At 35.2% G+C, this 24793-nt stretch overlaps 3 protein-coding genes across 20 annotated transcripts; 1 reads left to right on the forward strand and 2 right to left on the reverse strand.

Annotated features, from left to right (window-relative positions):
- Positions 1-212: 212 nt before the first annotated feature.
- Positions 213-9864, forward strand: LOC133668393 (uncharacterized). Of its 8 annotated transcripts, none has more exons than XM_062088203.1 (8): positions 215-1987; positions 2661-2716; positions 2807-3079; positions 3170-3406; positions 3759-3878; positions 4032-4160; positions 4588-4623; positions 9615-9864. In XM_062088203.1, the coding sequence occupies exons 1-7, from the start codon at positions 322-324 to the stop codon at positions 4606-4608; spliced, it is 2502 nt and encodes an 833-aa protein (XP_061944187.1). In that variant the 5' UTR covers positions 215-321; the 3' UTR covers positions 4609-4623; positions 9615-9864. The 8 variants fall into 8 exon arrangements, with proteins under 8 accessions (XP_061944191.1, XP_061944190.1, XP_061944187.1 ...); XM_062088202.1 differs by lacking the exon at positions 9615-9864 and adding an exon at positions 8804-8874; XM_062088204.1 differs by lacking the exon at positions 9615-9864 and adding an exon at positions 8797-8861.
- Positions 9865-11230: 1366 nt separating this feature from the next.
- On the reverse strand, positions 11231-19475 carry LOC133706342 (vacuolar protein sorting-associated protein 9A-like). 11 transcript variants are annotated; one of them, XR_009844498.1, is made up of 9 exons: positions 19056-19475; positions 18417-18564; positions 17994-18164; positions 16740-16919; positions 14441-14723; positions 13959-14225; positions 13424-13479; positions 11836-11941; positions 11231-11642 (listed from the first exon to the last, which is right to left on the reverse strand). XR_009844498.1 is itself a non-coding variant. In XM_062131854.1 (9 exons), exons 1-8 carry the CDS (start codon positions 19160-19162, stop codon positions 11866-11868), a joined length of 1257 nt encoding a protein of 418 aa, XP_061987838.1. In that variant the 5' UTR covers positions 19163-19474; the 3' UTR covers positions 11231-11642; positions 11836-11865. The 11 variants fall into 11 exon arrangements, 5 of the variants coding, with proteins under 5 accessions (XP_061987838.1, XP_061987839.1, XP_061987837.1 ...); XR_009844499.1 differs by adding an exon at positions 13021-13163 and having other exon boundaries at positions 11231-11941; XR_009844497.1 differs by having other exon boundaries at positions 11803-11941; positions 19056-19474.
- Positions 19476-20321: 846 nt separating this feature from the next.
- On the reverse strand, positions 20322-21832 carry LOC133668835 (B2 protein-like). Its single transcript, XM_062088851.1, has 5 exons — positions 21376-21832; positions 21124-21224; positions 20929-21012; positions 20752-20862; positions 20322-20566 (listed from the first exon to the last, which is right to left on the reverse strand). Exons 1-5 carry the CDS (start codon positions 21770-21772, stop codon positions 20525-20527), a joined length of 735 nt encoding a protein of 244 aa, XP_061944835.1. The 5' UTR covers positions 21773-21832; the 3' UTR covers positions 20322-20524.
- Positions 21833-24793: the final 2961 nt, after the last annotated feature.

The following is a 24793-nucleotide window of genomic DNA, read 5'->3' on the forward strand; positions in this document are numbered from 1 at the left end:
ATAAATAATATTTTATCTCAAAATTATACTTCTCAAGTTTTTTTTTTTATGGACTTCCTAGAAGTTGATATGTATCTTCAAAATTGAATAACTTTTCACTATCAAGGTTAAATAATAAAATAATAAAATACTTATCATAAACTTATTTTAATTGCGGCAAAACAAGTATCTTATTTTTTCTTTTTCTTTTTAATGGATAGGATCAAACGACTAGACTACGACTAAAATAGTTCTCGAACGACGTCGTAGATCGTCAACCAACACGAGGTATCTTGTAGTCGCAAACAGAAGAGATGAATTGGTGAAGGAAATCAACTGTCAATGGAATCACCGGAATTACCAGAATGTCCGGTGTGTCTATCAACCTACGACGGCGAGTACACTATTCCAAGAGTACTCGCATGTGGGCATACAACCTGCGAGTCATGCCTTAAAAATATCCCACAGAAATACCCTCTAACCATTCGCTGTCCTGCATGTACACAACTTGTCAAGTACCCATCACAGCAAGGCCCTTCTTCTCTTCCTAAAAACATTGATCTCCTTAGGCTGGTTCAGCAGCTACAAGATCATAATCCCCAGAAACCCAACAACAAATCCCAAATTGACAAACAAGTCCTTGCTCAAGACTTTGACTTCTTTGTGCCTCCTTCATGGTCTGATGAGTTTTATACTTCATGGAAGAACTGGGTTCTTGACAGAGATGATGTTTTTGTTGAGGATAAAGAGAGAGGATATGGGTTGTTAAAGGAGGGGAATAAAAAGGTGAAGGTGAGGCTTTTTAAGGTTGGCAATGATGGGGGTTTGTTGAGTGGTAAAGTGAAAGGATGTGTTTTTAAGTTGAGTTATGTTGCAAAGGTTATGAATTTGTTGAATGGGATGAAGGAGGAGAAGAGAGATGAATTGGGTTTTATTTTGAGGATTTGTGCTAAACAGGGAAGAATCTGTAAGGGTTGTGGTTTGTGGTGTGATTTGGAAGATGGGGTTTTGTATTTTGTGTGTGAGAGACTTAATGGGAATGTTTTGGATATGTTGGGTGATTTTGAGAATGGTTTGAGCAAAGATGGTTTGTCTAGTTTTGCAATGATTGGAATGGAAATGTATGAAGCAGTGATTAGATTGCATTTGGAAGGGCTAATTGTGGGAAGTTTAGGTGTTTCTTGCTTTGAATTGGATGGTTTTGGACATGTGAGTCTAAGTTTGAGTGAGGTTTTGGTGATGGGAAGGGCAGTTCATGATGGGGTTATGGAACTTGGTTCTGGTGGGAGAAGTTTAAGTGTTAAAAAATTGGGGAGATTGGTCGGTGAGATTTTGAAAAAGGAGGTTTATGTGAGCCCAGAGGTTTTGTTTGGGATATTGAAGAGAGAGGGTATGGAGGTAGAATGTGGTAGCGATAGATATCCAATTGGCCTTGGCTCTGATGTATGGACATTAGCTTGTACTGTCCTTAGAATGCTTATCGGGAAAGAATTCTTTGAGGAGCTAGGTGATCATGTAGATTCTATCATTTCAAAAAGAAGTGAAGACAATAATTTGGACTGTTCGGGTCTTTACACTGGTTTGATGGAGAAAGTCAGCTCTTTGTTGGAAAGTAAAACCGGTGAAGAATTGAAACCAATGCACCAGATGCTATGCAGGTCTTTGAGTTTTGATCCAGGGAATCGTCCACATGCTATTGATATGTGGAAGTGTATTAGGGACTTATTTATTAGACATCAGCATGATACTTCTGTTCCCAGATTGGGTGAGGCTATCCATGAGGAGAATAAGGAGCATTTGCGAGTTCTTGGAGAACTATGTTGGGTGCCCCTAAAAAAATCAACTCTTAAAAAATCCGAGTTAGCAGAAAAAAACAGTGGAGAAAATCAAGATCAAAGCGAGGACTTGAGAAATGATAAAGATATCGCTGAGGCTCTCGTGGAGGGGAAGGTCAAGTTCAAAGAAATGCAGGGCCATCTTGATTGTGTTACAGGATTTGCCATTGGAGGTATGAAATTTTACTTGATGCTTTTAGATTGCAAAATTATGTTATTCATTTAGTTACTTCCACTGAAAAGAACTTGTTAAACTTGGGAGTCAGCATCTTATAGATGCTCATTCGAATTTTCAAGCATCAGTTCCCAATCAGGCTATCCGGTGACTTTATCATCATTTCAGAGATCTAAGTCATGGAAATAGCTCCTGCAGTCCATGCCATGCTGACTTTCCAACATGTGGTGACAAAACCTGCAGTAATTAATATAAGACTCTTCTTTGCTGGTTATGTTGCAGCAGGATTTTTTCTGTCAATATATCGGTTTTGAACAGTGGAAAATCCAAGCTGAAAGCTTGCTTCATTTTCTAGATCACCACTCAGCTTTTGTTAGATGACACTAGTTGGGACTCGGGAGCCTTTGAGGCATGTGCTCTGTTGTCATATTAATGATACTGAGATTCTGACCAAGGAAGATACCCTTTTATTGGGTTGTATGAAGTTTCATAAGCATGATTTGAACCTTAAATTGCAATATGGTCTTAAGTTTCATAATACCGTTTATCCTTATTTTGACTTTAGTTTCAAAGTGGATGAAAAATTCTACTACCCTAGAGAGTGATGGACAGACGAGAATATGATTGATCAACATACCCTCTTGCTTCTGACTGTACTCTTTCTCTTGCAGGAGGATTTCTGTTTAGCTCCTCATTTGATAAAACAGTCCAGGTCTGGTCCTTGAAGGTATGCGCTATAAAGGCGACATGTGTTGAGGTTATTCTTTTTTTCAATCTCTTCATCAGTGAGCTTGTTGGCTGAAAATGTTCCGTGCAGGACTTCTCTCATATGCACGCATTTAAGGGCCATGAGCATAAAGTCATGGCTGTAATTTATGTTGATGAAGAACTACCATTATGCATTAGTGGGGATGGTGGAGGTGGCATATTTCTCTGGAGCATCAGTGTTCCTATGGGGAAAGAGCCATTGAAGACATGGTATGAGCAAAAAGATTGGCGTTATAGTGGAATTCATGCCTTGACCACTGCAGGGAATGGATATCTCTATACTGGTAGTGGAGATAGGTCAGTTAAGGCTTGGTCATTGCAGGTAAAGCTTGCATTTACCATCTACTACATTTTATGTGCTACATGGATGTACAAGACCTTAAAAATTTGGTTCCTTTCCTGATTTCATCAGGATGGCACCCTGTCATGCATTATGGATGGTCATAAATCAGTAGTTTCCACGCTAGCAGCATGTGATGGGATTCTTTATAGTGGGAGTTGGGATGGAACCATCCGTCTGTGGAGTCTAACTGATCATAGTCCTTTGACAGTGTTGGGAAATGACTTGCCAGGAACTGCAACCTCTGTCTTGTCTCTCACTGCAAACCAGAATATTCTTGTTGCAGCCCATGAAAATGGACAGATAAAGGTTTTATGTGCTCAATTTTTTTATATATATTTGTTTATCTCCATACTGCAATTTTAGATACTAAACAAAATTTGAGGTTAAAGAGAAGAAATAAAATCACACACCCGCATTCAAATTAAAATAGGTTGTGTTTGAAAACTTGCTACATGAATGATGAATGAACATGTCATATCTTCCACATGCACAGATCCCACCCCCAACCCACCCTCCCCGTTCCACAAAAAATAATTTGTTCTATCAACTGTTGAGGCTGATTGGGATTGCTTTTAGCTCTCCTTTTTAGGAAAAAATTCCCTGTGCATTTGCTGGTGTTGCTTGTTTTTCACTGTGTTTAATTCATCGCTTCATTCAGGCATGGAGGGATGATGCGTTTAAGAAATCGACACAATGCCACAGTGGTGCGATTTTGGCTTGTGTCATGGAGGGAAAATGGCTATTCACTGGAGGTTGGGACAAAATTGTCAACGTACAGGTACATTGTAAATTGATACTTCATTGATTATCATCAACTCCTGGAATAGAATTTGACAAGCTAACTTCTTTGATTTAGATTTTTTAATGTAATGCATTTTGGCATTTAGGCTTTCATCATTTCGTTCAGCTTGACAAACTCTGTTTTTTATAGGAGTTGTCTGGAGATGAATTTCAGGTGGATACTAGACCCATTGGATCAATCCCAGGAGGTTCTGTGGTAACAGCTTTATTATGCTGGCAAGGAAAGCTTTTCGTTGGTCATGGAGATAGGACTATCAAGGTGCGTCACCTCTCATACATTTACTGCAACCTTTCTAATATTGCTTCCCTTATCAGAAGGCTACGTTCACATTTGCTTGCAACTGAACAACCTTTTTTTAAGGACTCTATTTGTTTGCATCCGTTCTGTTGATTTTTCTGAATGAGTCATTAACTATTAACTTCTAAAATGCTACTTGTTACCACCAACCTTCTAAAACTTGTTCCTTCAGTTCATTGAGTTAATATTTGAGTCAACATTTGGTTGCCTTGTGCTTGCATGCTTGGATGATATAGGACCCCTAGCATATAGTACAGTGCTTTTGTAACCATCAAAGTTGTGCAACCTATGCCATCTTCATCGACAAATGTTCTGACACACATTAAAGCATGCATTGGATTATCCATGACTTAAACTCTGAAACATTAAACCCTGTTTGCAATGCCAGGTATACTACCATGGAAAGTGACCAAAAGCTCACCAGGTAATTGCAGTTCTTTTCCTTGCACTTCTGACTCCATGTTCATTTGGCCCTAGCCCCATGGCTTATTAAGTTGTCTTACTTTTGTAAATTTGAAGAACTTCTCGTTAGGACCATGGGTATTCTGATAATTGCTTGTTGGAGACAGAACACAATGTTTATAGGACCATGGGTATTCTGATAATTGCTTGTTGGAGACAGAACAAAATGTTTAACATGGTTCGGTAAATTACCTAAATCCACACAGAAGTCATTTTTAGGGAGAGAATAACGAGAAAGATTCATCCACTCTACTTATCTCCCAATCTCACTTTTTTCTCTTAGCAGTGCTGCAGTGGAAGCCACTGCTGCTGCCCTTTGGCAGCTTACTTTCTCTCTCCCCCTCTAGCTCTTCAAGCTCTCTTCTTGCTTCTACATGCTACCTCTTCGTCCTCTCTATGTATAGAGTATTGGACAACAAATGGTAGTGAGCAACTCCTCACTTCTTTTTTTGTGCCCATTATGTTAATGTGGAGATTTTTGTCTCCACTACTTAACAATCTCTCACATGAAAACAAATGAGATTGGGATTGTTAGGTAGTGGAGATAAAAGTCTCCACATGCCTACCACACTAGGATAATGGCTATTAACTTAGTGAGAGATTGAGTTGGAACCACTATCAATTGTTAGTCATTCTTTGGCTTTAAATAGAGCCAATATGAATGGGCAAAATATGAGCAGTAGAAGAAGAATAAGAGGATAGAGAGAGAGAGAGGGGTTGCCAAGGGCAGCAATGAGTGAGAAAAGTTATCTTCTTGCCTCTACATGCTGCCTCTTCTTCCTCTCTAGTATTGGACAACAAATGGTAGTGAGCACCAGTTCACTCCTCTTTCGGTGCTTATTATGTTAGTATGATAGGTTGTGGGGATTTTTGTCTTCATACCTAATAATCTCCTGCTTGTGTAGCTATTGCCAAGGGCAGCAATGAGTGCGAAAAAAGTTCTCTTCTTTCTTCTACATACTGCCTTTTGTTCCTCTTTATTTATAGAGTATTGGATAACAAATGAGAGCGTTGGTGCCCATTATGTTAGTGTGGTAGATATGTGAGGATTTTTGTTTCCATTACCTAATCATCTCCCATTTGAAGACAAATGAAATTATTAAGTAGTGGAGACAAAAGTCCCTACATACCTACATACCTACCACACTAGGATAATAGCCATTAACTTAGTGAGAAATCAAGTTGGTGCCACTATCAATTGTTAGTCATTCTTTAGCTATAAATAGAGCAAAATATGAATGAGCAAAATATGAGCAGAAAAAGAACATGAGGAGAGAAAGAGATAGAGGGGCTGTCTTGAGTAGCTGTTGCCAAGGGCAACAATGAGTGTGAGAAAAAGTTTTCTCTTTGATTCAACATGAGCCAATATGAATGAGCAAAACATTAGCTCACCTAACAATCTTCCACTTATGCGGTCGTTGCCCAGGGCAACAATGAGTGTGAGAAAAGTTCTCTTCTTGCTTCTACATGTTGCCTCTTCTTCCTTTTTATTTATAGAGAGTAGCAAGCATTAGCTCACTCGTTCTCTTTCGATGCCTATTACGTTAGTATGTTTGGCATGTGAGGATTTTTATCTCCACTACCTAACAATCTCTTATTTGGAGACAAATGTGATTTTTAAGAAGTGGAGACAAGTCCTCACATATCTACCACACTACGATAATGGCCATTAACTTAGAGAGAGATTGATTTGGAACCACTATCAAAATTTAGTCATTCTTTGGTAATAAATAGAGCCAATATGAATGAGCAAAATATGAGTAGAAGAAGAACTAAATGAGAGAAAGAGAGGGAGGGGAGGCTTTCTAGTGTAGTTTTTGCCAAGGGCAACAATGAGTATGTGAAAAGTGAGAGTTGAGTTAAGTTAATGTTCCTCTTTCTTTATTGATGTAAATTTGTACCTCTTCTTTATCTTTAATGATATTTGTTGCTTTGTGAATGTAAGGTGATTTTTCTAATCATGTTAAAAATTGTGTTTCGCCTCCAATCGACAATTATCAAAACATTTGCAGTCCTAACAAGTGGGCATCCAAGCATGGGTGAAGATGAACTAGTAGGTGTTTTGATTTTACCCATAAATGAAAGTGGTTCAAAATGTGTTTTGGATATACTACTGTAAAGAAAAGGCCGAAAGGAATACATTGGTGAAAACAACGCAAAAAACTAACATAAGACATAGTCATAAAAGGGGGACAACCCTTTTGCAGCCACGCGCCTTCTTCACCAGCAATAATTTACCTAACCTTAATACCAGTGAACTGACCCAGACTTCTAACTTGAACCAGAGTGCCATGTCACCATTATACCAACATCTAGTCTGCTGACACATCAACAAGTTGCAAGCCGAGGTTAGGATCCAGTGTGATTGATCCTACATGCAACCAGATTTGTTATTAAAACTAGGCTATCTAATCATGCTATATGCTATATTTGTTTTGAAAAAATCGTAGTTGTTTAAAATGAGATCAGAATGCTTTCAAACTTGTTTCTAGCTTACTACTGCCTGTGATGAAAGGCAAAGAAACATTGGTTTGAGTTCCGAGCATCTTGAGTGAGGTGGTAGTGATCTCTTAGGGTGCAAGCACCACAACGAAAAGCGTAAAAGCTCCAAACATAAAAATCGAGAGGGAGGATTGTGAGAAGTATATTGTAACTCTCTTTTTCTATGTGATCAGTGATAATGATCTCTTTCATAGTGTATATGGTGGTAGAAAGTCTAGGAGCCACTTCAAGGCATCCCAAAAGGAGGGTGCAACCGCTCCACAACAACGGGTGAAGACATCTCGGTGAGGTGTGAGGGTCATGGTGTGAGCCTAAAAAAGATCTCTCCAAAGTCAATGTTAAGGCTAGAGTATTGTGTCAAAGACAAGTGTAAAATGCTTTTTAGAAATGGTGTGACAAGTCATCTGATTGAGTGATCCTTTGTTAGAAAAGGTGTGACAAGTTGAGTGATCTTTTGGTGTGAGAAGAGGTGTGTTTGGTGGACTTTGGTGATAGAAATATCCAGATGAAGACAAATGAATACAACAGATGTATGATTAGCCAACAATAAAATCTTGGCTATTTATAGAGTATTTGACAACAAATGGTGGCGAGCACCAGCTCCTTTTTCAGTTCTCATTATGTTAGTGTGGTAGGTATGTGGAGAATTTTGTCTCCACAACCTAACAACCTAACAATGTCCAACTTGGAGCCAAATGTGGTGGAGATAAAAGTCTCCACATACCTGCTACTATACTAGGGTAGTGGCCATTAACTTAGTGAGAAATTGAGCCGGAACCTCAATTGTTAGTCATTTTATGGCTATAAATTAAGCCAATATGAATGAGCCAAATATGACCAGAAGAAAAAGAAGAACGAGAGGAGATAAAGAGAGAGAGGTGCTGCCTAGGGCAGCAATGAGTGTGAGAAAAGTAAGAGTTGAGTAGAGTTAATGTTCCTCCTTCTCCATTGATGTAAATTTGTACCTCTTTTCTATCTCTAATGATATTGGTTACTCTATAGATTTAGATAATTTGTCGAACCATGTAAAAAGTTGAATCAACGGGCAATTATGAGAACACTCGCGGTTCCAATACTATTATATCCTTGTTTGGCCGATCATATATGTTATTTACATCACTGATTTTGTTTTTCAAAACATATGCCTTGGACAATGCTGCAGATGCTATTAGGCTGCTGAAAACAGTCTTTGCTGGTTTCTTGCATAGTCAGCAGCTTCTGAAGTCTGCAAATGATAATTTATATACCGAACCCATCCTCATACAATAGATTATGGAAAATGTACAGTGTGAAAATTTGGAATTCTCTTAACAGCAGCGTTTCTGCTGGAGAGGAAAATGTTTTAAAAGTGATGTTGCTGTATAGAATTAATATGAATGATTTGACACTGAGTGGTATTTGACATAGCTTTTAAATTGTACTTTTGAGCTAACTTTTTTTTCTAAAAAAAATGTTTTTAGATGGTTTAGAGATGCTAAAAATAAATTTTAAAAAATAAAAAATATATTATTTTAATATATTTTAAAACAAAATATTTTAAAAAACAACTTGTATTAATTATCAAGCAACAAAGCACTTAATGACTCAGCAATTGAATATAATTTTCCCTTTTCATTTTCCATGTCCACATGAGGCTGTAGCAATAGGCACACCACACATGGCCGCCCACCCTACTCGAGACCTTCCTGGGTGGAGATAAATAGGATAAATATGAAGCAACTGTCTTCTAATTTTGCAATATAAGGACTCAATCAAGGAAAAAAAACTTTGGGAATCAAAATGAATTTTTTTAAAACAAGCACTGTTTCAATTAGAAGTGATCCAGGGGGAGTGCTCAATACACGCTTGCACAATAATTTTACCTCACCTCTTAGTTTCTTTATTATAATATAATTATAATTTGTGGTTTTACCTCAATATTTCCTCTGATATACTACATTGAAGATTCTGATTTGAAGCACCCTTTAGTTGATTCTGTCTAGAAAATCACTTGGTGCACCGATTATTTTTATTTCGAGAAGCAACTCAACTGGCCACCTGTCCTCGTATATGCATTACACTTCTGATGAGTTGGCTTAGTTTTATAACTCAAGTTTATAATGCCTACCATCGAGCATTGTGATCTTACATGGTGAACTGAGTATGTGCAGCTTTTTCTGGTGGGTTCACTCTTTTGGGAGAGAAGTTATGGAGTAATTCATCAACCATGTCAAGGCAAAAGATATTTTAAGTTTAGGCATTCTTGTATGGCATTATTTCAACTAAAGCAAGCCTAGTATGTTGAGGGTGTCAGAGGCTACGAATTCTGAGCACAAAGAAAAATCCCTTTCAGTTTTCCAAAGTTTGTTTTCATTCAGGGCTGTATGGATGCTATCTAAGCGTAATTATCAACTCATATTTTTTCAGTTTGCAGTGGTTTAATCTAAAGCAATTGCTTGTAATGGCATGTAGGGTTTAGCAGCTTCAGAGTGTGGTGGGAAATGGCAACGCAAAGCAGAATAGGCAATCAGGAGCAGTGTAGCATGTCAATTTGCTGGCTTATGCTTTGCTGGGGGATTTGAAATGCTCCAAACATCACTGTTTCCTAGAGTAAGTGCGTTGAGCCCTTGAAAGCAATGGAGAAGGTCAAACTGGGGGTCGAGAAATTGAAGGAAGGACTCTGTCTTCGTGAGAAACAAGAATGCTGCAACCGTGATAGAGTGAACTTGAGTAAAAGGGTGCGCCCCCCCACCTAGGACTCGTTTGAGATTGATTGTGCTGCACCCTTATCCTCACACTTAGAGTATTCTGGTTTGGGAATTTGTGCAGGAATGCTGTTGGATGGTAGAGTTCTATAGGAAAAGTGGAGGTCAGTGTGTCAGCACAAGGCGTCTGCAATCAGAGAGGCTGATAAATTAGGGGCATGGTATGGGAACTGCTCTATCCTCATTGAATCTGATGTATGTAATGTATTTGTGATAAATTGGGCATGTAGTTGACCCGAAAAAAAACCAAGTTGATGAAGTCAAAACCGAAATAAAACTCGAGCAACTTGTTTTTTTTTAAACAAAGTCGTTTCAGTTTTTTTTATATAAAAAAATTCTAGGATGACCAATTTGGACGAAAATTAAAAATAAAATGGTTAACTTAGGTCAATTCTTTCCGTTCAACTTATACCCTGAACTTTGGACCAGGCTTGAGTTTCAGAACACTCGTTTATCCGGCTTGGTGGTTATTAAGTGTCTTGCTGTTTATGCAGCCATTGGAGGCATAGGCAGAATGAGATGATGTTCAATGTGGTTCCGGCGAGAGATTTATGTCAAAATTTAGTTCGGTCCATTTTAGGTTTTTCTTCTGTCTGTGTCATTGATCCTTTCTTCCATGGTCAGATCTTAGCCAAATGTGCTTGTTGTATTTCAGATTGTGAGACTTCGGCTCGAGGGTTATTTATTTTTGCATATTGTATTTTGTTCTTATTTTCTTCTTGAAGTAATCAATTTTATGACATCAATTTTGGATCAATCAGTTGCAACTCAGTTTTTGGGTTTAAAAACTCTGAAGACCTGTACTGATTCTAGGAGGATAGATACGGGGCTATCTACAATTCTAGAATATAATTAAACAAACATACTTTATGAGAAATATAATTAACAGTTGCATACCTGTGTTGATTAATGATACAATATCTATAATCCAACATTATTTGCATTAAAGAAATTATTTGGAAATGTGGTTGCAATTGTTTTTCATAATGCTTTTTATATTGAAATGCATTAAAATAATACATATATTTTTTTATTTTTTAAAAATTATTTTTAAAATCAGCGCATCAATACAATCTCAAACATACTTAAAAAAATTAATTTTTTTAAAAATACAATAGCTACCGCGTTTCCAAAAGATCTCTCTTTGAATTGAATATATATAGCTACTTCTAAGATAAAAGGGTTGATTATAGCCCATTAACTTATTATGCAATTTAAATTCTTATCATTTTAATATTTATTAAAACTTTGCTTTGCGTTCTTTGACTGTATAAGTGTACTTCCATTTTAATGAAATAATCGACAGAGTAGTATGCTAAGAAATAGAAACAAACAAAAGAATATAATTGATAAATTGTGTAATATATAAGGGTATCTTACGAACACAATCCCCAACTACCTCCCAGGATTCATCTTAAAGAAACATGTCTGAAATCCATCCGACCTGGAGCTTTGTAACTGGCCAAATCAGATAAAACTGAAATACATCTGCCTTTGTAACTTCTTGCTCCAAACCAGAAGCTTCACTAGGGGAGACGGTTGGAAAAACATCTCCTCATAGAATCATGCTGCAATAACTCATCATCCCTAGCATATAGATCACTAACATGCCTATTTTTTTTTTGTTTTTTTTTTAAGAAAAAGGATGCAATTGAACTTACAAAAACTCCCCTACCATCCATGCAAATCTAGCTGCCAGCTAAAGGGCCAGTGTTGGCAACAATTTGATATAGAACTGTTGCATTTGATATGTAAAGGAACATGTCAGTAAATAGATTTGATTCAACTTTCCTAGGCTTGATGATCAGAACTGAGTAGAGTGATGAGCCTTTGCAAGTTGCATTATCTTAAGTAGATTGTTATCAAAGGTCCATTTCTGGAAATGGAAATATTACCGATATGAAACGAATTGAAAGTGCAAAACATACTTCTGCCAAAAGTCGATCATGCTTGATGCTTTACATAGGATTAAATTGAAAACCATCAACTTTCTTAGCACTCAAAGCCTCAGCATCCTTTCGTTGTATCACTGACCTGTTAGCACATACATGATTAGTCAGAACAATCAGGAAAGGAGTCGTCTAGGTTTAAAAAATAAACAAGGCAGCTGATTATAAAAAGTGCTTGACTTCTCTAGAGGTGGCAGGAAAAACAAATATAAGATGAGATTTTCCACTCCTGGTTATAATTAGAAGCATCTGACTGTGTTTTAAATTCGGTTGATGTACAGGAAGGTGTCCGTCATGGATTTGTCAAGAAAATATGGGATGGAGTGATGATTGCTCAATACAATCACCACAGGTCATTCATGGTATGGTGATTTGGGTTATGAATTTGGATGTGGAAATTAAGTAATAACATCAGATGCTTACAAGAAAGCAGTAGAAAACTTGCCCTTGTATTCCAAGCCAAGGACCATGAACTAGGCTACAAGCTCTAATTTCATTTTACCGATCATTGTCAGACTCATAATTGTTACTCTAAAGGACATGTTCTCCTTTTTTTGTCTAGTCAGATCCATGAAGGCAACAATCCATTAACATCGAAGGCAACTCTCAAGAACTTAAAACCTACTATGAATATTGTGTGCGTAGGCAAGGGATGATGTGGAATGTGTACAACAAGCAATGATCAAAGTACTAGTAACAACATCTGGCAAGACCAGTTGGGTTGCAAGGCATGCTCTTAAAGGTGTCGTGCAAAACAGCATCTCCAGAGCTTCTTGATTACTGCCTTAAACACTTGAGGGGAAGTTGGCTGCTTGTGGCATGGTGGTTCAGGGACAATGCAATCCTAATTCCTCTGATATTCAATTCAGGTAGTTGATGGAAACACTAAACTGTTCTAGTAATCTTTCACTCAAAATTTGCTAAATGCATTACTCAATTGTCATCTCTCAAATGTAACAGGCTTGAGCCACTGAGTTTCAAACACTACGGAAATGGATTTGACTCGAATCAACCATCTAAAGAACAAATAATAGGTGGTCTGAAATTTTTATTTGCTCCACCCTGGAACCATGGTAAACTGTAGACCTATAGTGACAAGGGAAGGCATGATTGACTCAGCTACCATGCTTCTTGACTGAAAACAATTTATGAAGGGCAATGGACCTGATAAACAGATGAAGGCTAACCCTTTTGCTATTTGCCTTCTGTGCCATCTGGAGTTTTCAGAGGAGCCAAAAGGAGACCCTGCTATATACCACTGGAGTTAATTGTCCTACCTTCAAATGCCACTATTGCTGACCTAAAAACTGAAGCAAAGAGCAAAGAGAACTTTTCAATAAGTATGTGCCATATTTAAGAGGTTTGAAGCAGACGAATTTCTAGACTTTGGCTCTCTTGAAGATTCCATTACTCTTAAGTTTCTGGTCGGACAAAGTAGATCAGTCAGAATTAAAGGGACATCTCCATCAAAACATGCACCTAACCATTTCTGAATGGAGAAAGAACTGGATAGTGGATTGCATGTGTGGGGCTAAGGATGATGATGGGGAGAGTTAGCTTGTGATACCTGCAGTGTTTGGCAGTATACGAGGTGTGCTGGGATTGACAATTCTGCTGAGATTCCTGAAAATATTTGTGTGCAGATGTGTCAACTAATACCACCAATAAAACTGAGGGCGCAAATTTTATGGAGAAGGAGGCATCTAAAAGAACTTCGCTATCCAAAAAATCTACATGCAGCCGCAGGGATGGGGCTGGAACTGATGGTGTCAGTGTAGGACCAAGACTATGACATTTAGTGTACCCTAGGGTGTATATATTTCCTGTAAATCTGATGTCTTGAGTATCTTATTCTTCTCCTCTGTTGACAAAAGTAGTTCCTCAATCTTTTGTATTCTGTTATACAAAGATTACTACAAGAAAATGAGAGAAAGAAAAGATTATCATGTTCCAAGAATTTTTTCTGCTTTTACAGACTTGTTATTTGATGTGATTAAGCCATTTATGCATCGTTTAAAAAAAAATCAAAAGAAAAAAGAAATATCAAACATAAAAAAGTTCATGTAAGCAAATGGAAATTAAGGATATTGAAAGCACATTACTTTTAACTGGAAAAGATTTCACTTTATGTACCTCTGCCTTCTCCTCTCGGATCATTTGTGCTTGTCCCTCAAGTTGCAATAAAATGTCATCTCTCCCTTTAGGAACAGGAAGGGATGGTTCTGTTCTGGTTGCAGAGGGATGCCTAACAGCCCTGCAGAGGCTAGAGTACTTTGTAACCACATCTTTGTACAGACTCAGCAATCTTTCCACGTCTTCAACAGTCAGTTCACCAGGCTCAGCTTCCATATATGGATAATTTGATCTGCCTGATGCAATAAAAGATGAATTAGATCAAATCAGATGGAAGGTTGCATTAGTCCCTTAACCCCAAATAAAAAAGACTTCATTGCAAGAAAATATGAAACTGGTTAGTATATAATTGCAAGTCAAAACCAATGCAATAACTGTTTGACCATCAGAAAATAGCATAGACTAAAAAATCTACACACGAAAGCAACAATTTGGCAGTTTTCAATCTTACCATCTATATTTGTTTTCATGCCATGCATTCTTGTAGAAAAAATAGGATCTGTCTGTGCCTGTGAAGCTTCTACTTGAGATACCTTGCTGTCCAACTTAGCTGCTTGCATGCTCTCTTCAAATTCAATTTCATCCATAGAAAGAGATTTGGCATCTAACTGGCCAATAAAGGACTTGGCTGAGACAAGATTCGTGAAATAATAAGCTGGTTCAGATACCATTTTTTCTTGCCTCCTGTACAATTGGATGTATTTGAGGTTTGAATGCAACTGAGGAGGATTGGCCTGTTGAAAGAACCAATTAGTCCTATAATCTGCAAGATAATGCAAGTAAAATATAACCTAAAACAAATCTTCCTCCAGCATGCACAAACAAAGACAAAACTGATGACAAAAGGAAGAACTTAGTAATAGGAAAGAACAGAGATAACAAGAAACTGGCATATATTACCATTTGAGCATCCTTGCAACAGAAGTGTACAGTCAACCAAATCCAATAATTTGATAAAAAAGAAAGAAAAAGAGGAGAAATGAAGATATAGGGATTCACATGCAGAAAAGTGCACAAACAGATCAGAGAGAACCCTTAATATTCACTATATACTTGGTTTATATGTGCACGATCACCTCAAAACTCTCAAGGCCTCACAGAAATAAGAATGACAATGCCTACTCTTAATGAGATAACACCAGTTGCAAACCAATTATATATTTGAAGCTCTTTCAAAATCAACCAGCAAAAAGGATTAATAGTGTTTCATGCTCAATGACACAGCACTTCAAGAATTCGATATAAAAACCATTCAACACTTATTGAATCTAGTTAATTCCAAAATCTTGGGCACCACAGTAGTGGGACACTAACGGGATAATTTACACAAATCACCACCAGCTCCTTAGATGACTAAATAAGTTTCTGTACTTTCACAGATATTTTCCCACCTGGATTTACCTAACTTCCAAATAAACCCCTATCTTAACTAAGCACATCAAAAGCTGGCAGAAAAAAAATGTAACAGGATGCTTAAGTACTAATGTTGTAACAGAAGGCTAATTGAGAAACACGATTCAAAATGCTTCATTGCATTTCAGGAAGTAAATAGAAAATATTTCGACTAATCACTTTCTAATAATAGTTTATCCTGATAGAATAGGACCTATTTGACATAACTACCTATATAGAAGCTAGGGCCTTTGAAGGACATTTGACATCTGAAAATACAGGCTGCTGCCTCAAACTATGCTTCAAACTCCAGGTTGATACTTTGAAAAAATTCCTTTACATCATTCTGTTTTATAACTACAAAACAATCTTGGAATAGACAAACACCACATTGCTTTTATGGCTAGTGTTGAAGAATTTGAACCCATGCAAACACAAGAGTACTAAAGATGATTATGAATCAGATATTATTCATGGCTTTATCTGTTAAGCTCACTGATGTCAGTATATAAGCGACTCATTAAGATAAAGTATCTTTGATATACATGTATTTAAATCAATGCCACATTTCTTTTCTGGCTAGTGTAGAAGAATTTGAACACATGCCAATGCTGTACGAAAGACGATTATGAATAAGAAATTATTCGTGGTTTTATGTGTTAAACTCATATATAGATGCTAGTATATAAGCAAATCATTTTTATTATCATTAGACATTAGTATACATGTGTTTACATCATAAAATATAAACTACAAAATATAACTAAATTCTGCAAAATCACAATTTCATAACATTTTCACAACTAAAACTGTTTAACATAAATAACTCAAATAAATAAAATAAACAATGAAATAGATCCAAATGGACTCAATCTCTCAACCAAAGAGGCTAGGCTATCCTATGTCGTCTCCGTTTATATACTCGTGTAATCTGCGGTGTGGGTTTGGTGTCCCCTCCACAATAAAGATAATTTAAAAAGCTTTTATATTTTATGAAAAAAAGTTAATCAAGACCACATAAACAGACCAGATTAAGCAGAATTCAACACAAAGTGCATTGTTAAGTATACTACTTATCATGTGCATCAACGTAGGCAAGAAAAGATATCAAACCATGCATCTTTATGTGAAATCATAAGTTATTACCAACTATGTCCATGTTCTCTGGTATAGAAGCATGTGCAAATGTCACAAGATAGACAGTTAAGACATGGAAAAAAATAGAATGACAATCAAACAATAAATGTGGTATGATTTTAGTCATCCAATTTTCTATTGATGCATCAAACTACAGAAACAATAGTCCAAAATAGGCAAACAATGGTAGGAAGAGTTGCTTATTACCAAGGAGATCTTGCCTTGATTGTGACATATATAAGAACAGGAAGAAAGTCATCAGCCCCTCCCAGTACATGATTTTCTGACATTGATGCATTGAGCAGTAAATTGTTGATGATCCTGCAGCAGCTCATAATACAGTGAAGCTTCTCACGAGGAGCTCTGAAAGCATTGATCTTCTGCAATTCCTTTTCTGCAAGCTGGGGAAAGAAGGAATAAAATTGTAATGATTTAAGAGGAGTATGTATCACCATTGATGGAACAAGGGGAAAAAGGATAGGGATCAACATTAGAGGTACAAAACAGTACATTTACATTAACAAATCAATTGTGGACTTTGCACTCATAATAATTAACAATTTTGAAACTTCCAAGATGGAGAGAAACTCTCAAAACAATACATTCAACCTGGACTTGTTAGGAAAAAAATTCTATTACAGCAGCAATTACCCAACAAAAACTACTTGACTTGTCATAGAAGTTATATATCCAGTTCTCTATTTCAATTTCACTTTCATAAGATCACTTCCACACTATATGTTCTAATAGTACTGCTCCTTCATTTTGTATTCTCTTTTTTTCTCTCAATAATTTCTACTAGATAAAAACAAAGATTTAGAGTTGTTATGCTCAATCATCAAATTGCCTAATCAACCATTCCATTTTAATACAGTGAGATCTAATGAAATGCCAACAAACTCTTTAATCTCTCCCACTAACCAAGGCAATGTATAGTTATTCATTCCTCAGCATAATTTGTTTGCTCTTTACCAAATGCAACAATATTATATAAAAGAAACAATATCATTAAATGTAGCAAGTTATCCAAAGGAGATTTTCTGTGAGACTGAAGATATAATATTTTGCACAAAGAAGACACCCCCCCCCCCCCCCCCCCGGTGATGAAATGAGACATGGAAGTGTAGAAATATCATCCAATACTAGTAAATTATCCTTAACGGTGCTTTAGGAAAAGTGGCAAGTTGAATGTGGACTTTGGAGAAAATGATTTGAATTTATGTTTTTATATGGAAGCTAGTAAAATGCAAAGTTCAGATCAAGAGTAGTAACTCAGGTTGAGGAAGAAGAATATAAAATGATAATTGTAGCATGGCCACAGATGTATCATCAGGCAACATGCTTCTTAGTTGATGACATCAAACTGTGCTATAGGTATCAGATTAAAGACAGTTAATGGAACTAAATCAAGCAGTTTTGCATTGATATAAATGCAATAACATTTCCTAAGTGTGAAAGTAGGCTAGCACACATACCAGCCATGAAGCTTCATTCTGAAGAAATGGAGGAATATCCAAATGCTCAGGCCGTAAAAAGGATTGCAACAAGTGTATCTTCTCAGAGATCTCTTGGTCAGTCTTCACATCCTCGGGAGAAATAGCAAATGTTCGGGAGAACAATTTCGTCATGATGTATTTCTCCAGTCCCTGTGTTATAAGAAAGCGATGACAAAGAAACGAAAAAAGTTGCGTGCAATTTGAAATCAAAATAAAACAATATGTTAACATATCATGTTGAGAGCAACACAAAGCTATAAAGATTGACAGAAGACACAAACGCTAAAAGTAAAATAATTATGGACAGCATTCCAATACTTTGGAAACTGATACATCCTAATGACAGGAGTATATGATATAACATATGCGTAGGAATTGTAAGAGAAATAATTCAATAACTACCTCCATTGAGCAATCAAATTCATCATCAGTGGCACCAGCCCATAATGGATGTTCCATGATAGCTGCTTCCATTGTTGAGAAAAACTCTTGTACCCTTTTGCTATCATTTTCAGGGTTGGCGGAAGAAAATTGGAATGATACAATGAAGCTGAAACATATTTAATTTTCTTCATCAAAATTTATAGCATCTCGAGCACTTCCAAATAACAAATTCCTTACAAAAAATATTAAATACACGCAACTTTTTAAAAAAAAAACAAAATTGAAAAATCTTTCAAGAAGAAAATCACATTATAAAAAAAATCCGCTACCTTTTAATTCAAATTTGCAGCAACCAGATACAGCACAAGATATAGAAAAACATAAAAGAATTAAAAGATTTTTTAAATTAAAAAAACACTAAATTCACCATAAATTGCTGAATAATTTTTCCTCTACAATTAACAATAGAACACAACCAAAACCCAATTCGGTTAAAATACAAAAACTAACCAACAATAACTAATCAAAAATTAATTTCGATTCTATTCAAAATAATTTTTGCAAATTTTATTTTACAACGATAAAATTCACATATCAATAAACAACAATAAACACTAGCAATTTAATTCAACTAAATATGAAAATTAAAAAAAAAACCTTTTAATGGATTTGACTAGATTGAGAGCAGCAGGATTTCGCATTTTATCAAGAAAATCATAAAACATAATTGACGATGACGATGATTGACTCGCTGCAGTGTCCATTGGATCAACTTTCAAACACTACCGCTCCTTTCAGAAACAAAGGCGATGATCATAGTTCATGGGCGATCTTTCCTCTTCTTCTTCTCTCAAAACTAGGAAGACTTTTCTTTTTTATATCTTTTTCCCTCTAAAACGATTTTTTTCTTGCAGAGGGGAGAAGTGTGAAAGAAACAAAAGTAAAAAGGTAGTAAAAGAGAGCAGGGGTTTATATGGAAACCCATAGCAATTATCTAACTACTAATCCGAGAGAGAGAGACTGTTGAGAGCAGCAGTACGGTAAGCCAAGGTCGGAAAACAAAAGGAGAGAAGACCGTTAGGTTCATCACGTGATTTGATTTGTTAAGGAAGCCGTTGAAAGCAATCGGAGTTCGACCCGGTTTAATTTCAGGGTTAATACTGTCCACTCAAGTTTTATACTATTTTAATGTTCTAATTTTAAAAATAAGAAAAAATTAAATATTATTATTTTAATATATTTTTAAAAATAAAATCATTAATGGATCATGACTATGGTTGAAAGTGGGCTGGACTTTCGAAAAATGGGTCATTTTAAGCCCTGCTTTCTTTTTCGGCCCAGCAGTTTTGTTTTATTCTATTTATTGAGAAGTACACAGTTTCTTATTTTACAATGCTCAATTTCAATGAGGGAAATACATAAAATGTTGTCTTCGAACCCCAGTGAGTATCATTCCCATTGGCATGAAATCTTTGTGTAACTTGTTAAACTGTGACTAAGGAATGAAATTAAAATAATTTTACAAAAATAAAATTTTTAAAAATTATTAAACTTTATTTTTAAAAGATCTAATTTAAAAGGTTGAAACCAATATTCGTAACATAAAAAAATTATAAAATATAATTATCAAAACAATTTAATATTAAAAAATAATTTCAAAAAAAAAAAACAAAACTCAATATGAGTGTGACTAGTGATTTAGATTCACCATCACTTATCACAAGAAATGTTAATTTTAATCTTGAGAGATGTACCTTAACTGATCATATTCTAGGTTTGCTTTTTAGAAGTCACCAGTTTAAGTCTCACAAATCTTAAGGTTATTGGAAACTTATATGGTCGTTAACTTTAGGAGTCATGGGATTAGTCGAGGTACACACAAACTGACCCGAATATCTATGTCAATTACGTCAATCACCGCACAAAAAAATGCCAATTTTTCATGATCATCGTGTATTTGCATGAAATGGAAGACTTTTTGTGGTTACAAAATAAAATGTGTCTTCGAAATTACAAATTAGTCGAAATTTCTTGAATAACATTGACATAAATCCAGCTGGGGCAGCAGTTATCCAAACAATTGATATGAACTGGCTTGCTTGAATCTTGATATTCAAGGAAGCATGTTAAAGCTCCTTCTGATTGAACAAGTCTAGCAATGCAAGCGCCTGCAGCAGAACCAACATAGAAAGTCTCAGCACACCCAGAAAATTGCCGTGGTTAAAAGAGCTTGTTTAGAAATGATGTGTTATTTTAAAAAATTAAAAAAATATTATTTTAAAATATTTTTAAATAAAAATTATTTCAAACTGTAATTATTACTACAATTCCAAACAGGTATAAAGAGATATACCTCTGGCACAGAGAGTTGTAATCGGAACTTGGGGCCATCGTAGTGGTATAAAATTGGTCTGAAAGCATCCTCTTCCAATGGCTTGCATTTCTTCTTGAATCCAATTCTAACCTGAAATGAATAAACACTTTCAGCGTAGATTGTTCAGAGCACTCATTGCAACTCCTACAATTTTACCTGAGCTGGAAATCTTGATTCCCCTTTACACTTCTTGTCTTCCCAAGCAGTTGGTTCTATGTTTGACCCGCCGAAACTCACAGCCTTCATAATTGAAGAGATACATATGCACCGAAAGGGAAAAAAGACATTGCAGCTGTAAGATCTTTTGCAAGACTATATGGGTGAAGGATTTGTCGTTGTGTCGAGGCTTACCTGGAACACTCCATGCAGCTGATGGCATGTGTAGTTATAAAGGAAAAGGGGCAAGCCTGGTGTTATGGCCCTGACAGAGTCCCTGTACTTGTGCGGAAGCCCTGCAGAAAGGATTGGAAGTCCATCGTTATATTCATTTCTTAAGACCATCCGACTCGCCATAGCTTCAAAAACATGTTTGCAGTAGTTGCATACTATAAAGTAAAGATCGAAGGAGGAGTTCTGTTAAACAGAAAGATTGTGAGAGATTACCGAAGAGCTGGCGCCGGAGGTCCTCTTGCATAGTCTCGTTGTTGCACACGAAGATGTAACCTCCCATGACTTCATTTCTTGGCAGCAGTTCAGCTGGGGGAAGTGTCTTGTAGCTGTACCACTTGGAATTACCAAGCTGTTCCTGCTGTCTATCAAAAGGGTATTGTTTCATTTTAGCTGCCGGATTTCTCACAGATATGTCAGTACTGAATAGAGATTTCCTGTAGCAACCATCTTCATTTGCGCATTGATTTTCCTCCATCTTTCTCAATTGACTATCAAAAGCAAGCCTTGATGCAACTGTTCTCCATCCTTGCAGCTCATTCGTGGAAGCAATGCCATGCTGGGGTTGCCACAATGAGCTTCCAGTACTGACATTATTCTTGATTATTGACATTTTGAGTTTGAAAAACGATTTTGTACGAACATGGAACACCTATTTAAGGACTCTTGTCGGCAATATATACTTGCTTAGTTTGGTTTCAATACGTCATCTGCTTTCGGTTTTGTGGGATCTCTTTTCTTTTCACTTTTGTCTCTCTCCTTAACATTTGAATCAAATAGTCCGCCATTGCCTTCTATCGTAAAGTTGTTTAAATCACTGTGAAGTATAATGAGATTTTGAAATCCTTATTCTAGTCCTGGCCCACAGAATTGAGTACATGTACAATTAAGCTCCTTTTATTATTTGAGTTACAACTTCTATTGATGTAGATATGTATTAGTTAAACCCATACAACGCTTTGGGTCGAAACAAAAGTTTTTTTTTTTTTTACATTGCAAAAATAAGAATACGCAGGCGTCAGTGATGTATTTTCTAGTGGCAAGATAATTGTTTAGTTAAAGACAAGATGACATGCAATGTAAAAAATTATCTTGCCACTAGAAAATACATGTATTTGATAGTGTTATAATTGTGAATCAGTGCTAGATAAGTAATAAAAATTAAAGGTATGATGGAGCAAATATTTCATGATGAAAAAAAAAATTGTGTTGGTGATCCAAAACTTAGAGACTGAACAAAATGATTTGTAGTAATTTACAATGTTTTGTGAGAAAAGATAAAGTGTTTTCGCCACATGATTTAGCTTTTCAGTTAATAAAAAGAAAAAAAAATTACAAAGCTAAATTCTCTACCAACTTAATATTTTAAAAAAACCAACAAAGATAATTTTGGAAGGAAAAAAACCCATGAGAAAAAACGTTGCAGCAATTGACAATGTTTTGTGAGGAAAACTATAACGCTTTTCCCAAATAAAATAAAATAAAAAACCATTTAGAGAAATATTGTAGCAATCCACAGTGTTTTGTGAGAAAAACTACAACGCTTTCCTCATATGATTTAGTTTTATTGTAATTATAATTCTTAACCAACTCAATATTTAAAAAAAATCGACAAAGATAATTTAAAAAAAAATCATAAAAAAATCACATGGAAAAACACTGCAACAATTCACAGTATTTTAAAGAAAAAAATTATAAAGCTAAATTCTTAATCAGCTCAATATTAAAAAAAATGTACAAATACAATTTTAAAAAATAAAGAAATAAAATAGAAAAACTAAGTGGAAAAACATCATAGCAATCCATAGTATTTTAAAGAAAAAAATTACAAAGCAAAAATTTTTAAAGGTAAAATCAACAAAAATAATTTTAGAAAAAAAATGAAAAAAAAAGAAAAAATAAGAAAGTTGAAAAAACAATTTGAAAAAAAACGAAAAAGAAAAAAGAAAAAAAAAGGAAAAGCTATAAAAAAAAAAAAGAAAAGGGAGAAGAATCACTGTGGATTACTGTTGTAATCCACAGTGTTTTGTGTGTGGGGGAACAGTAAATTCCCCACACGGTTTAGTATATTAGTTAATTATTAGGAAACTTGAGTGATTTAGTTTTATATGAAATTTTAAGGTAAAAAAACTGGCTTGTGATTAGAAAATATATTAGCACTTTTAACACGTTTTACATGAGGTAAATTGTATTAATTAGTCTAGATGTAGCTTAAAAATTATTGACGAGTTTCTAATCAATGGTCCATTTAAGATTTAGAATAAAGATTTATTCATATAAATAAATCTGACATTTAAAACTTATTATAAGCATGCATGCCCAAATAAATTTTTATGGAAAGAATTCATGTAGGTGCCCTGACAGGGTTTACTTATCCTGAAAGGCAAAAGAGTTTTTCACAAATTGTATGTTGTGATGAAAAATACTCATAATTAAAACTGGCGAATACCCAAAATAATTTTGAAAATTTTCAAGTCAACTTCTAGTGTTTAAATGTCAACCTACTTGTAGATTAAACATTTATATCACAATGTTAACTATTAATTCTCATGAATTAAAATTTTTAGGGGTTATTGAAATATTGGTCAAGTTCTCATGGATTCAATCTACTGGTTATTAAATCCAAAAATACATGCAAAGATATTTTTTGAATTTTTTTTATATAAAAAATGTTAAATCATACCATATATTTATATATTTTTTTAAGCAAAATATGATTATTTTTTTTTCTTTTAAGAGACTTGGTTGAATGCACACCAAATAAAATATATTTTTGAAATGAGAAATCTTTGTCATAATTTTTATTTTTATTTTGACAAAACACGGGTATTTTAATACTAGGTCAACATCTTACAGTGTAAGTTTACAACATCAATATTAAATACAATTGTTTGAAAAATATGTGAGGGGCCCACAAATAATTTTAAATTAGTCCTTGAAATTTTTTTAAAAAATTGTTAGGAATTTATTTGGTGCATGTATGGAAAAAACTATTTTTATTCAAAACAAAACTGCCAAAATAGACTTAAAGATATGTTTGTCAAAGGACCCCTTAGGCCAACAATTCCTCAACAAAAAAAAGTAATCAATCAAACAAAGCCTTAGTACCTGACCCAAACAAAACCAATCAGGTTGACTCGAAAATACTGGTTCAACCTTGAACCGAACCGAAAACCATGATTTAACTCGAAACTAAAACAAAACAAACAATTAAACCAAAAACAAATCAAAACTAAAATACATAAAAACATAATTTTTTTTGACAAATATAGATTAAACACCAAGAACATGAAAAACACGATAAACATTCAAACCAAAACCCAACATACACAAATCATAAACCAGACAAGTTTTCATATAATCAAGGGCAATGTTTTGTCCGTAATCATGCGTAGATCAAAAACCAAGCATTCATTTTCTTCAATTAAAACTAAAAAACCATGATTTTGATCAAAATTTGTTTGAGCAATTGAAAAAAACCCTAGAATTTAAATGTATGAATACGTGTTATTGATGCGTTTTAATCCTGAATTATTTGCTAAACATGATAAGGTAACATCTTTGTGCTAATAATTAACCCAAAATAACTCCAAAACAAGAGGCTATGGCAAAGTTTATACGAAGAACATGAACC

Source organism: Populus nigra, chromosome 11 (genome assembly GCF_951802175.1).
Source record: "Populus nigra chromosome 11, ddPopNigr1.1, whole genome shotgun sequence".
Taxonomy (NCBI): domain Eukaryota; kingdom Viridiplantae; phylum Streptophyta; class Magnoliopsida; order Malpighiales; family Salicaceae; genus Populus; species Populus nigra.

What these genes read in the sequence shown, in the direction of transcription:
- LOC133668393 (XM_062088203.1), top strand. Translation starts at nt 322, where the DNA reads ATGGAATCACCGGAATTACCAGAATGTCCGGTGTGTCTATCAACCTAC. An exon ending in TACAGGATTTGCCATTGGAG is followed by an intron (nt 1,988 to 2,660) that starts GTATGAAATTTT and finishes TTTCTCTTGCAG; the next exon opens with GAGGATTTCTGTTTAGCTCC. An exon ending in ACAAAATTGTCAACGTACAG is followed by an intron (nt 3,879 to 4,031) that starts GTACATTGTAAA and finishes TGTTTTTTATAG; the next exon opens with GAGTTGTCTGGAGATGAATT.
- LOC133706342 (XM_062131854.1), bottom strand. Translation starts at nt 19,162, where the DNA reads ATGGACACTGCAGCGAGTCAATCATCGTCATCGTCAATTATGTTTTAT. An exon ending in CATGAAAACAAATATAGATG is followed by an intron (nt 14,226 to 14,440) that starts GTAAGATTGAAA and finishes TTATTGCATCAG; the next exon opens with GCAGATCAAATTATCCATAT. An exon ending in TCCGAGAGGAGAAGGCAGAG is followed by an intron (nt 13,480 to 13,989) that starts GTACATAAAGTG and finishes AAATATTTTCAG; the next exon opens with GAATCTCAGCAGAATTGTCA.
- LOC133668835 (XM_062088851.1), bottom strand. Translation starts at nt 21,772, where the DNA reads ATGTCAATAATCAAGAATAATGTCAGTACTGGAAGCTCATTGTGGCAA. An exon ending in AGCTGCATGGAGTGTTCCAG is followed by an intron (nt 21,013 to 21,123) that starts GTAAGCCTCGAC and finishes TCAATTATGAAG; the next exon opens with GCTGTGAGTTTCGGCGGGTC. An exon ending in TACAACTCTCTGTGCCAGAG is followed by an intron (nt 20,567 to 20,751) that starts GTATATCTCTTT and finishes GTTCTGCTGCAG; the next exon opens with GCGCTTGCATTGCTAGACTT.